The sequence below is a fragment of the Rattus norvegicus genome, chromosome 1 (genome assembly GCF_021556685.1).
Source record: "Rattus norvegicus strain SHRSP/BbbUtx chromosome 1, alternate assembly SHRSP_T2T, whole genome shotgun sequence".
NCBI classification, from domain to species: Eukaryota; Metazoa; Chordata; class Mammalia; order Rodentia; family Muridae; genus Rattus; species Rattus norvegicus.
In genome coordinates, this window is record NC_141534.1 from 140,275,510 (window position 1) to 140,289,699 (window position 14,190).

Below are 14,190 nucleotides of genomic sequence, written 5' to 3' on the forward strand. Positions count from 1 at the left end.
CAAAGCCCATTTTTTTGTGAAGACTGCATGGTATTTCATGGTATTTCTTGGAGTGGGCCTTAGGCCCTGTCCTGGCATAACAGAAAGCCGTAATTTTTTTATGTTCTCATCACGATTGGCTGTATGCTTGCTTGTAAGCACTGCATCTACTGTGTTCTTTTAGGCAGGTTTGGGTAAAACACAAAGCTTTATTTTAAACACAGAGCCTGCTGTTGTCTTATTTTTCACAAGATCAGTTTGATAAGGGAGTAACTGCAGAGTGACTTTATGTAGTGACAAGGTAGTGTCTTTTCCATTGTCTGTTGATGGCCTGATGGTCTATTGATGTCTGATGAATAGGGATAGAGAGACTCAATGTTTGTGTTAAGTGCTCCAGATGTAGTTCCTCATGTCTGAGCTGTTGCTTTCCTTGGAGGTTTGAAACACTTCTCTCTGTGATAACACTAGTTAAAGATGAAGTGACAGGAAGGTGGAAACCAGGGGATTCCAATCCGTAGGTTGACCAACAAGAAAGGGTCTTGGTGATACTTGAGATGAGCCAAGAGCCAGTCGTTCTCTGGCCTACTGTGCTGCATCAGATGGAAGAGGAGTTTCCAGAGAAGACATAAGTTAGGACAGGAAATGTCAGGTTAAGTGACTAAGGAACAGACACTGGAGACCCTACATCTGAAGGTGAGATGTAGTGAGGTTGTGGCTAAGGAACCAGGGGAGAGTTGACTCAGAGCTCAGAAAGACTGGGGACTACCTGAGACGGAGGATCTTGTTGCTGGGCTGGGTCTGGCTTTTGTGTGTGTTTTATTCCTAAACTTGAATTCTCATCAATCGTTCTCTAACCGCAACTGTCTATTGTTGGGTAGAGTTGATGACATAACCTATTTCTTTGGAGGAATCATGCACATCAGGATAAGTAACAAGCACGCATCTGTTTAGTGACTATTTAAAGGATTTGCAAAGGTGTAATGTTGTCTTTATTTGTGTATGGTTATCATTTTGCTTATTATGTGGCAAGAATCAAGTTCTGGGAAAACCTGGAAAGCAAGTCCTGGTCAATAAGGACTCGCAAACAGGAATGGGATTGCAGGGAGCCATGAATCCAGCCACAGGTGAGGGGAACCAAGAGCACAGGTGCACATGGATTGTGGTGAATGCAGTCAGGGTTGCTCTGAGCAGACTCCGCCCACCCTGCAGCCATTACTATGGTCAAAGAAAGTGCAGGGTCCTTCTTAGAAATCTTTCCCTTTCCACCAGATTTCCCCATTCTGTACAGTTGTCTCCCATGAGAAGACCAAGTAACTTCTGTCTTCCAGAAGAAAGACCAAGAAAAACTGATGTGTACATCAACAGACTACGCAGTTGACAGCACCCCGGGAAACTGTAGTGTTCCCTTAAAGACAGGCCTGGAGACAGATACCTCAGAGAGAAGAGCCATAAGCAGACCAAGAGAAGGTAGTATGCAGCATGAAAATCACTCTGGTTGCACCTTGAAGAAAGGTGGATTAGAAAGAGGACAAGGGCCGGAGGGATAGGTTCAAAGAAAATGTGCAGAGGGTGAAACTCTCATGCATGTCACATAGGCACCTGTGCCTGTCCTTCCTGAGATAAGTCTCTGCAGATCAAGGGTCTTATGAATCCAGGTGACCTTGTGTGGAGCATCATCAAGACCTGTAGGAGAGAATATATATAGGTGCCAGCAGGGCTAAGACCCTTGTTGGCTTTTGGAAATTGGTGGGAATTAGCATCAGTGTGATAGTCGGCTGCTGGATTGATTTTCTAACCCATTACTGCTGCTAAGGAGGGTAGAGCCTTCCCAAAGGGAGCAGGCTAGAGAGTCAAGGTCCAAGAAGCAAAGCCCCACTTGATCTTTCAGGCCTAGCACATCCGTCATCTCTTTGGTGAATCCTTCTCTGAGTATTCCCAGTTGCTTGGACTGACATATTCTTTTTAGTTCATTATCCCATCCATCGTGTATCATGGTTCCTACCAGTAGATTTAAGTCTGTCTGAGGTTGGAATTATGTGTCCTTGTTCCTCAGAGACAGCCTTCGTTCATTGTTGCCTTTCAGTGAGGTCTGCAAACTTGGATGAACAAGAGTAGATATTTTATCACACATCTTGCCTTGCTTGGATGGCTTACTGACGTTTGTGGTATATTACAGAGCCCCATATCTGGCATGGTACCTGATCTTAGGGGATGGGGATGAAGATCAAAATTTCCCAGGCTTCTCTTTTCCTTTGTAGACCAAGTCTCCTAAGGAGCAAATGAATCTAACACTGTCTTTGCATATTCTCCCCCTCCGGCTCTCTCACCCCTAGAGCATCTCTATCAGAGCTGTACCATTTCTCTCCTTTCCTTCACCCACTCCAGCCGTGGACTGCGAACCTTGCAAAGGCAAGGACCCAGTGTCCATGTGCCCTGCTGTTCAGGGGGCAATTCGCTTCCTTGAATGAATGGTTAAAGAGATTTCTAGAACGAACAGTTCTGTCCTGTTAAACTTACATGTTGGACTTCTAACTCTAGTACAATTGTATCAGGAGGTTTGGGCCTTTGGAGGGTAATTCTGTCACCAGAGGATAACATTTCTGATGAGATGAGTGTCCTTATAAAATGACACATGAAAACTTATAGCCACAGTTCTCTCTCTGCTAATGTAGAGCTTGCTCCTGCTCGGTTTTTCAAAGGCCGTCTGTGTTCCATCTGTGCTCCTGAATCGTTTCCCTTTTCTAAAATACACAGGTCAAGTGACCAAGCACATTAGGTAGGAGACCACCAGATATGTCCCCTTATATCACATGTCACTGGGCCAAGATGAGTGATAGTTTTCTTAAATATAACCTGTTTAAAAAGCAAGCTGGGTATGGTAGCTCTCATTGGTAATCCCAGTACTTGAGTGGCTGAGACAGAAGGATTGCCACGAATTTGAGTCCAGCTGGGCCTGCACCCATTCTCAGGCCATCTGAGATTCCCTGTTTCCCGTGGTGCTGCAGAGGAGGGCCAGAGAAGCCTACTTTCCTGCTGTGATTCATCCTAGAACATGCCTAGTTTTGAGGCAGGCTGTTGGAGCAGAAGTCCTGATTGAGACAGGTTCCTGCTTTCTCTCACTTCCTGTCTTCCACTATGCTGGTTCCAGGCTTGTGGAGTCAGAGAATACTTCCACATTTTCTCAGCAGTTTGACACTTGCCCCCCCTTCCTCATCTTATCCCCAGACTCTGAGCCAAATGGCCATTGTCCACAGAGAAAGATGGAAAGAAGATGTTCAGAGCTTCTGGCCAAGTTCAAAAGGCAGTAACTGCAGCTACGAACTGAGGGCTGCACAGCTAGACTGTCCCTGGCACTGTCCTAAGGAGCATCTCTACTTGGTGGGCCTGGGTCAAAGCCAGGGTGGGAACAAGACTATGGGGACCAGCTGTACCACTCTCTAGCCAAGGCTGATGCAGCCCTGGGGCCCTAAGAAAGCCTAGGGGCTCCTTACACCACTCTGGGATCATGGGGACTCTGAGTTCAAATTACGCTTCAACCTCTTCCTAGGGTTTTGGCCTTGGGAAGGTCAACCAATCTCTGCCTCAGGCTTGTTATCAATGGAACTGGAAAATAACAAGCTACATAAAGAGGTAGTTCTGAGCAGAGAGTTAGTGCATGGGATACATCATTTAGTCAGAATAGAAAAACTGTCACCTACTCCTGATCCTCAGCTACTTCTCCAGTTTCCAGTCACCCTTCAGCACGCCTCTGCTTACCTCAGATGCTATTTGAAGCAGTCCTTCGCTGGTTATCAGTCCTGACTGTCAGACAAGCTTCTCTTTCTTGGGCCTCTCAATGCTCTAATTGAATTCGTAATCTGTACACACACGAGCTACACAGAACATCTGCTATGGGTCAAGGATATGTCCATTCAAAATGAGAAAGAGAAAAGCCATTTCTTCTCCAGGCATTTCTATCATAGAAACACATGGAGGGATTCTTTGGTGTCCTGCCCCCATGGTTCAAACACCCAAACATCCCTTCTACCTTCTAAATTCTTGCCTATAGGGCCTGAGGGATACATACACTATTTGACACTCTGGTAGGACCCTGGGTATCAGAATAGACCATAGCTACTGTGTGCTTGAGCAAGGCTTCTTAGGGCACTCAGAGAGCTGGCTCTTGACTGTCAAGAAAACACCTTAACACACATTGTTGAGTCTATACCCACTGTGCAAGTTGGAAGAGCCAAAGCAAAGCAGTGCTTGGGGGAAGTCTTAGAGGCAGAGTCCCATCTTCATCCCCTTCTGGTATGAGCTCATATGATGATCAGATATTTGAGAGGTGGTACAGGGAAATGCCTCTTGTGGGTGGGCTGGTGTGAACAGTGCTGGCAGATGGTGTGAACAGTGCTGGCAGATGGTGTGAACAGTGCTGGCAGATGGTGTGAACAGTGCTGGCAGATGGTGTGAACAGTGCTGGCGCTGTTCTCAGACTATGTGCTCATGAGCCTTGGCATCTTGAATACATTTTTCTTTAAATCTCAGAGGATCTTGGTAATCCAATCCAATAATAGCACAAAGGCCTGTTGATAAGGTTGAATATTGCAGTAAGTTCTATGAGTTGGGTCTTAAATGTCCCCAAAGGCTTGGTATTAAAGGCTTGGTCATCAACTTGTGGCACTTTTGGGAGGCAATGGAACCTTTAGAAGATGAGGCTTACAGAATACAGCAAATACAGAGGCGAATGCCAGCAGCAAACCACTGAACTGAGAACGGGACCCCCGTTGAAGGAAGCAGAGAAAGGACTGGAAGAGCTTGAAGGGGCTTGAGACCGCATATGAACAACAATGCCAACCAACCAGAGCTTCCAGGGACTAAGCCACTACCCAAAGACCCTGGGCTCTAACTGCATAGGTAGCAATGAATAGCCTAGTAAGATCACCAGTGGAAGGGGAAGCCCTTGGTCCTGCCAAGACTGAACCCCCAGAGAACGTGATTATTGGGGGGAGGGTGGTAATGGGGGGAGGATGGGGAGGGGGTGGGGAAGGGGTTAGGGGGATGTTGTCCTGGAAACTGGGAAGGGGAATAACAATTGAAATGTAAATAAGAAATACTCGTTAGTAAATATAAAAAATAAAATAAAAAAAATGAGGCTTAGCAAGAGGAAGTTAGGTCATTGTGGGTGTGCTCTTGAATGGATGTGGAATGCTGCCTCCCCACCCCCACTATATACCACAAATGAGTAGTTTTCCTCTGCCATGTGCCATAGTGGTTTTGTTTGTTTGTTTGCTTGTTAGAACCAACAATGGTTTTGTCAAGTTCCCATAGACTGAAACTGGAAATTGTGAGCATAAATAATCTTTTGGTTTTTGTTTGTTTGTTTGTTGTTTTGTTTGTTATACATGTGTATAAGCTCGTGTGTGTGTGTGTGTGTGTGTGTGTGTGTGTGTGTACATGTGTGTGAGGGTGCATATGAATATGTGTATAAATACAGGTGGGGTTCAGAAAACAACCTCAGGCATCATTGTTTAAGCACTGTGCATCTTGGTGTTTGTTGTTTTGTTCTTCTTCGTTTATATTTTGTTTTGTTTGTTTTTTGAGTCAGAATCTCTCATTGGCCTGGAGCCTCTGGGACTGACCTATCTCTGTCTCTAGTATAGGCATCACAAAGGCATACCCTTATACTTGGCTTTTTTTTTTTTAAATTTGGGCTCTGCCAATCAGACCCTGGTCCTTATGCTTACAAGGAAAACACTCTACTCGCTGAACTATTGTCCCAGCTCAACTTTTGCCCTTTATGAGTTATCACAGGTATTTTGTGAGAAAGTGGGAATGATTTCTTCTCTGCTTGAGGAAATCCAGGGTTTTTTTTCCTAAAGGTAGGCCTCTTCCCTCTTCCACAGATTCCAGATACCAGTTGGGTCCATATTTTTTTCTTTTCTTTTTTTTCCATATATTTTTCAAAGTACTCATGCATCCACATTTCACATTCTGGTTCCTGCAATGTTCTTCATACAACAGGAGCCTGTGAAGAACTCTCTTTGTGCCAAGCATAGTTCCAGTGGCTGGAGAAACCTATGTAAAAATGCCACATGAGGCAGGCAACATGTCAGTGCTTTTTTTTCCCACTGCAGGCACATGCTAACCCAAGCAGCAGGGGCTGGAAGGCTGGCTCAGTGATTCAGAGAACTAGCTGCTCTTCCAGCAGATGTAAGTTTAGTTTGTAGCACCCAAATTGTGACTCATAACTATCTGTAAATTTAGTAACAGGTTCTCTGACACCCTCTTCTGGTCTCAGTAAGCACTAGGCACATACATGGTTCACAGACATACTTATAGCTAAAACACCCATACACATTAAAAGACAGACAGAAAGAAAAGCAGTAGTAGTAGTAGTAGTAGTAGTAGTAGTAGTAGTAGTAATAGTAGTAATAGTAGTAGTAGTAGTAATAGTAGTAGTAGTAGCAGCAGCAGCAGCAGCAGCAGGAGGAGCAGCAGCAATAAAACAAGCACACAAAATACAGCCAAGCCTGAAACTAAGAAAGGAAAACCTCAGAAAACAGAAACAAAGGAAAGGTCTCAAGTCCCACAGGGATGCCATAGAAAAGTTCAGGAAGTGGCTCTGGTAAGGGCGTAACTGAGTGTTGCATAGAACCTTCTAGAGGTATCTAACTATAGCTCAGGGTCTGGTGGGGGTGGAGCATTGTCTGTGAGAAATCCAATGCTTACCTGTGGTTTTTGAGAGCCAAGGAATTGTTACACCACAGGCATAAACAATAGTTACTACCTCAGAGGACAGATACTGCCACATTCAGGAAACAGACCTATATGACCCTCTTTACACACAAACACCTGGAACATTCTAGAAGATTAGCAGACAATAAACAAGGGAACAATTAACATATTACAATTAACATTAACTATTTTGTGTTTAGTTATTCCTTATTATGAAAAATTTATAAGTCAATGTTTATCACAGGTTGGTATGAATAGGAAAATCAGTACATGTGTAGTTTGATACTATCTGTGGTTTCAGGTATCCACTAGAGATATTGGTGGCATGTGTCTCTCAGGGATATGAGTGCACTATTGTAGCTTTTAGAGGCCCCCTCTCCTAGGACAATGTCATTTGTAATAGAAGGTAATAGACTGAGGGAGCCGAGGACTCCGGAGCATGTGACATCCAGTTTCAGTCTTGAAAGGTAAGGAGGAGGCCATAAGTAAGGTAGAGAGGAAGCAACTTTCTGGGCAGAGGAAGTAGCTGACATGAAAGTTCTGAGACCAGGATGATTTAGAAAAGTTACAGGAAAATAAAAAAAAATGGCTAGGTATCCGGAACAATGAGTCAGAAGGTAGGAAAGTTCAAGAGTTGTGGTATTAGGCTTGATGTCTTCTTCTCGGTGGAGGAGAGCCCGGCAGGTATGACTTGGGCTTGGTGGAAGCTTTAGCACTCAGAGCTATACACAATTTCATTGCTCTACAGCACTGCATTTTCACAACAATGCCACAAAGGCATCATTAGGTATCCTCTCTAACTCATGATGACCTAATCCATATCTCTTGACTCTTGACAGACTATGGTCACCTGCGATACTCAGGAGCTTAAGACACAGCCAAGCAATTTACCCCACCCACAGTCGTTACAGTGAGCTGTACTCAGCACACTCCTGATTTTCCTTGGGCAAATTGGCTCACCCATATCTTTCCTGCAGCTCCAATTTCCACTGATTATTTTGATGAACAGAGTTCACCAATTGTTGAGCAGCTTAACTGTTAAAATCTTGCCTGAGCAAATAAGGCAACACTGAGGGCTGCTTTCTTGCGCTAGCTTTAACCTGACTCACCTCAGTTTGTTGTAGGAGAGCCTGTAAACCTTGAAGTGGTTGGCATACTCAGGGCAATTTTCCTCTTTCTTGGGTCTTCATTTTCCTACACTTCCCAAGGATTGACTGCTCCTAGCTGGTCTGGATCAGCTTTGTAGACGCCTCTTCAGATTTTGAAGCTGTTTTCTTGGCTAGAGCATTTGAACTTTTCTTGACAGTTCTTGGAGTCCCTTTGGAAGGCCCTTTCCTCTGCTAGGTTCCTTGCAGGGGAAGGTCTGATGCCTCAGGAAATGGTAGGGAAGACAAGGTGAGACAGGCTGCAAGGCCCTTTAGTGTCCTGGTTGGGTGACTTCACTGGGCTTTGTCTAAAGGCAATTCGAGTGACTAGATTGCCTGGGGGTTATACATGCACCACATATGAAGATTTCCCACAACCCGGACTGATGAGAATGGAAATTAAAGTGTCCTTATAGTGCCCAAAGGCAACTCATACTGCTTCGAGATGGTAACCATGGAAACCTCCCATTGCTGTGAATGGCCCACCACCAGAACAAAAGCCATTTGTTTTCTGCCTCCAAGAGGGGTAGTATTAAGTGTTTTGCCTCCTCCTTTCCCTCCATGCCATCTCACAATGACTCAGGTTAGAGTTCAGGTACCCAGGGCTAAGAGCTGCCACTCAGGACCTGGGAGGGCTTTGGAGGAGGGGAGTGAAAGGATGGGGATGAAGATGGGAAAAGATGACACCCGGAAGGGGTGGTAAGAAGCAGTGGGTGGGGCTGGCTGTTAGTGTCACTGGAGATGCTATTAAGGGCATTTATGAGGGAGCATTCATGTCTGGAGTCCCATCTGACTGGCATCAATAACTGTCTCTGTTCCATTCTGGAAAGAGAGCCTTAATTAGGCATGAAGAGATTCATCAACCAGCAGCCTCTTGGAGCTATTGGTCTCCCTGCCATCTGGATGGATGGTTTCCCACCCTCAACAACAACAGTGGGAATGATGGACGAGGTCCCACAGCTCAAACCTCCAGGCTCTAAGAAAACCCAAATGGCATTTGTCCTCCCCAGAAACAGTGAAAATCTGCCTGCATTGATGGGCATATGTGCTATGGTTCATATTAAAGTTCGTCCTTGGAAGATATGATACTAACCTGGGGCAGCCAAGCCCACATCTACCGAAAGTCAATTTTTAGTTTCCAACCAGTGTTCCAACCACATGGATTTATAGAAAAGGCCCTTGGGTGGGGGTGGGGGGGACGTTGGTGAAAATTCCATGCAGGCCTTTGCCTCAGCTTAGTGACCTATTTCTTCTGCTTTGGTCCAACCCACATGAGTTTTCAGAAGGTTCTCTCAGCATGATAGATGTGAAATGGCTTCATTCACTATAAAAGCCTCTATAGACATCCAGGATTTGATCCAACAAACATTTATTGAGCAACTGTTGTGTGCTATGCACCACGCCTAATGCTGTGATGGATACAGATGAATAAAACAGTGCCTGCCCTTGGCAGGGTTACAGTCTACGAACAGACATAGGACAAGTGCACAAGTAGCTATAATACAAGGCAGAATATGGTAAGTGCCGTGAGAAAGGGAGAAATAAAGTGCTGTGGTGGTTCTGTGGGGGGAGAGGTCCCAGCATTGATGGACTGGGGAGGGCTTCATGGAGGATGTGGTCTCTGCATGCGCCTTGGAAGAAACTCAAGAATGATCCAGAAGATGCAAACTGCAAGGCCAAAGGCACGGGGCCAGGAAACACGGTGCTTTTCCAATACTGACAACTCTTCTGGATTGACCATTGCAGGGTATGAAGGGACCTGATTGGGCGTAATGTCAGGATAAAGACAGGCACATTTTTGTGGGCCAGGAGATCTTAGCAAAGTTCACGAAGAGCTGGAGTTACATACCATTGAGCATGCTCAGGGAGGTCTGGGAGAGGAGACCACTACTCAGGTGGTCCAACGGACAAGTAGAGGTGAGGTTGGGACTAGTTGGAAAGAGTAATGAGGGAATACATGGATGAGTCAGTGGCTATCTTAGGGACCCAGACTGTGTTGAAAGAATCATTGGTATTCCAACCAGAAAATAGGGGATCATGCTGGGAAGATAGATGGTCTACTTAGCTTCAGATGTCTTGAGCTCAAGATGTCAGAGCAGATTAAGTATGCTTAACAAGCAGTGTATCTTCTTGGAACTGGGAGCTTCTAGTGGAGCTAAACAGCTAAGGGGAGTTGAGGGTATTCTTTGGGTAGTGGCAGTTGGGTCTGAAGGAAAGCATGCAACTATGGATGCATGGCTTATAGGACTTCAGGGAGGACCTTGTTGGAAGGAATGGTTACTTTGTGGTACCGGGAGAAGAGAGGGGAAAATGGGCAGATCTTCCTTGGCTCCTTTCAGCTCAAGGTAGGAATGCCAATAAATACCTCATAAATACATAAATAAATATATAAATACGTGGTCATGGAGGTTGGGATGGGAGGGGTAAAAATCTTAAGAACATAGTGTTTTGCCCAGGAGAATTCACCATAGGGCTTTGCAATGAGAGAGGCCTTTCAATTTAGCACATGGAGGTGGCTATAGATGCTGGTCCTAGGAGTAGGCTAGGAGGGAACATTAAGGTGTGGTACGGGGGATTGGTGGCAGTAGGGACTGCAGATGCTGCCAAGGTCTGGTGGTAGAGGAGTTAAGTGGAGAGGCTCTAGGAATCAGGGTGAATGCAAGAGGGGCTGGGAAAAGTCTGAGGGCAGGAGAGGAAAGACTACTTGCCTACAGGAGAAGCCTCACTTGTGGAAGAATGAAGGTTAAGTGGGAGGGAGAGGCCAAGAGAATATGAGAAAAGGTCTGATGTCAAATGGCCTTTTTTTGGTGATAGCAGAGGCTGAGGGTGGGGCCACTGGGGGTTCAGAGTAAATGGAGGTCTGGCAGGCTTAGGCGGGCAGACTGAGGAGGTTACTGATAGCCAACAGTAGAGGGGACTGGCTGAGGCTGCTGTGATGTTACGTGGCAGCTATGAGTTTAAGAGTGAAGGCTGTGTCTCCCCAAGGCCAGCCAAAGTCAACCAGTTTATGTTAAAAGACTTCAATAGAACCCAGCCCCAAGTGAGTTCTCAGTAAGTAGTAGAGGACACTTGGCTGCTGATTGGAGAAGAATGGCAAGAGGGAAAACCAAGGCCCATAGAGATCTTGCAGTTACATGCCCAGATCATTCTAATAGGCCAGGTCTGCTAAGTTAGGGAAAGGGCATATATGGGTGGTCCTGGGACCTCTGCCTTTTCCCATCAGGTTATAGCCTGTGTAAGCCCAGTTAGACAAATGGCCCTCTAACTCTTCACAGAGAGGATGCTGGGTGGTGCTCATGGTCATGTCCAGTACCTGACCTCTGCAGCCTTCTGTATGACTCCACGTGGGGTGTTCTGACATCCAAGGGCTTTCCTAATGCAGAGCCCTGGTGGTGATTGTACCTATTCCTCCAGGACACCGCAGACTTTGGAAATTAAGTGTCTTCTAGAGCCGTTGAGAGCCTTCAGATGGAAAGCTCTGGACACATGTAAAATATGATACTAATTATCTCCGCTGCTCATGAGGAGGCTGAACCACTCAGCTCCCAGGGAGGCTGTTATGGCTGTTACTTTTTAAAATATTCATTTTATGACGCAAATCCCAAATCACAAGCTTCATACTGCAACAAGAACAAAGAGAGAAACATAGAGATATACAGTCCTCAGCCTGCGTGGGGCTGGAGGGACTGTACGCAGGGTTAATGGTTCTAGGGTATCCCTCCATTGTCTTTGCTCACTTCCCATCAGCCATTAATTTAGAGCAAGCATCGTGTTCTGAATGGCTGTTGATTAATTACGTCAGGCCTCATACGCTTGGGAGAGGATCTTGATTACTTTTTTTTTTTAACTCTCTTCACCTTCAAGATAATAGTGTTTTGTTTTGTTTTTTTTACATTTATCTTTCAAATATGTTTTAAAACACCATTATTTATCAGGCGAGGGAATTAGGGAATTGCATCTAACACATCAAGCTGGCTAATGCTTTGCACTGTGTGACCTGTAAGTCCAACCCCTAAGTTGTTGGCATCAAGCCCAGATTTCCCCTGGAGATTATGTCCAGTGTTTGGACCTGTGTTTGGCTTTGGGCTTTTTACAAGAAAAACAAGTCTTAAGTGGGAGCCCTAACAGAGGGGAGAAGGCTTTTGCAAAAACTCTGCAGTGGTTGGTGGTGTAGGGGTGTGAGGGTGGGGAGGGATGTAGGGTGGACACTGGAACCTCTCCCAGAAGAGCTTGGTGTGGGCAGGGATGACTCAAAATGGGAAAGTGACAAGGTGACATTGACACAGCAGGCTGGCTGCAGGGGACTCTCAGAGTGCAGGATGCAGAAAGCAAACATGGAATGACTGTAGAGACCCAGGGGTAGATGTGTCACAGCCTTCCAGGTGCCCAGTTCTAGGGCCCTGTGAGGTGCCTAGAAAGCTGACTGTATATGTTTTGAACAAGATGACACCTACTGTGACCATGCTCTTTCAAGCACCTGCTGTGTCTTTCTGGTGGTAGATGGGACAGTAGAGTTCCTTCATGTGACATTCTAAGAGGATGGGATAAAAGCTAACCTGGAAGTTGAAGTTCTAGGGTCACTTCTGCCTCAGTGGGCCTCACCCAACAAAAACAATCCTAATTTGTACACTCTTTTGTCCTTTTCTGAGGTGGAGCAAACTCCTAGAAGATGTCAAGTTTCTAAAACCATGATTTACAACAATCTACCTCTTTAGGGCCACGTCTTACTAAGTCCTGCCCTACTAAGTCCCAGGTGGTACTTGTCTAACCAGAATTTGGGGCTGTCATTGAGCTTCCTCCAGCCTTTCTCTATAACTGGGAAGGCTTGTCTGGGACGCCATCCGTACTTGTCCTTTGGGCAGCTGCACTCTCAAGTTCATGAACAAAGCCCTCAGCTCTGTTGTGACCAGTGCTGCTTGGTCTCCTTGTGCCTCTTTGCCCAGTGGAACTCTTCAAGTCTCTCCTCCATGAACTGCACCTCTTTAGACTGGTCCAAGCTGTCATCTCTGGGTCTGGGCTACCCAGAATCTACTTCACTTGGAGGTTCGGGGAAGCTGACAACAGGTGGCTCTCCATTCATCCATGAGCCCAAAGATCCATCCAGCCCAGGAAGTGGGTTGTCATCCAAAGTCATGGGACTGGCTTCTTTTCGTGTCAAGTCCTTCTGCCCCCAAAGATGGACTGAGTCTCCATCTGGTCCAGGTGGGTTCTCCACACCTTCTTCCTGTGGCTTATCTGCCTAATGCTAGATGAACACCACACAGTTATAAATACTCAGGTCAATATATATATGCAGGTATAGATATATATATTCTGGTCACTGTTTTACACTTTAACAAAGAAAACCACTAGCCTGCTTGTTCTATTGTTTGTGCCACCCCGACTCCCATCTGCCTATGGTGTAGCTGGCAGGAAAGTGAGCCACTGAGTCCCATGGGCTGCCCTCCTTACGTAGCCCCGTCACACTGGCCGACAGTCAGTTTCAATGCCCCCTGTTCATGTAGGCTCTTGAGGGCCTTGAATTCCAAGGGCATGGTGTGGGGGCTGGCCTGGGAGGTGTAGCCATACTTGAGGCTGTCATAATAGTGGTACTTGACGGGGTTCTGATTCTGATCCAATGGGAAGGGCCAGAAGCCATAAAGGTAGATCTGATTGCAGAAGCGTGTGGCCAGGGTGTACATCAGGAGGCCAGTGGTTGGTCTTTTGATGTGGACTTTGTTGGTCAGCCAATATCTGGAGAAGAAAAAAAAAGAAGTTAGAAAAGGAACCCTAAAGCCTGGGAAGATGGCTCGGTTGGTGAATTCTTGGCTTGCAAGCATAAGAATCTGTTTGGGTTCCTCAGTACCCAGGTAAAAGTGGGAGGAGTACACCTCTAGCCCTGTTGGGTACCTCCCAGTGGAAACAGGAGGATCTCTGGAGCTCATTGGTCACCCAGCCTAGCCAATCAGTGAGCTCTGGGTTAGCAAGAGACCCTGTCTCTAAAAAGAAGGCAGAGAGCAAAGATACATAATATCAACCGTGTATCCATACATACATACTTGCATGCAAGGCATGCATGTGCACCTCCCCCCCATATACCCACTATATATTATACATTATAAACAAACACGTCAAGAAACAATCAGGAAATGTGTTTGTGACTACTTCTTTCCAAGAAGAAAGAAACTTTTTTCTTGGCCACTCCAAGAGCCAATCACCACGTCACAGACCCAAGGCATCCTTCTCAGAAGTCTGATCACCTCCACAGTTAAGCACCTGGACTACACCTTGAGTCTGTGCTTTCCTGTGAAAGTCTGTGAGGTCTGGGGTGCCAAGATGAAAACTGGCAGCCCAAGGCCACTCACGTGGC

The 14,190-nt window shown here is 45.9% G+C and overlaps 1 protein-coding gene across 1 annotated transcript in view; it reads right to left on the reverse strand.

Annotated features, from left to right (window-relative positions):
* Positions 1-9,193: 9,193 nt before the first annotated feature.
* The window catches only part of St8sia2 (ST8 alpha-N-acetyl-neuraminide alpha-2,8-sialyltransferase 2), a 75,261-nt gene continuing 70,264 nt past the window's right edge, over positions 9,194-14,190 (reverse strand). Inside the window, 1 exon segment of the mRNA NM_057156.2 lies at positions 9,194-13,574. Coding sequence (NP_476497.1) covers positions 13,289-13,574 — 286 coding nt within the window. The 3' untranslated portion in view covers positions 9,194-13,288.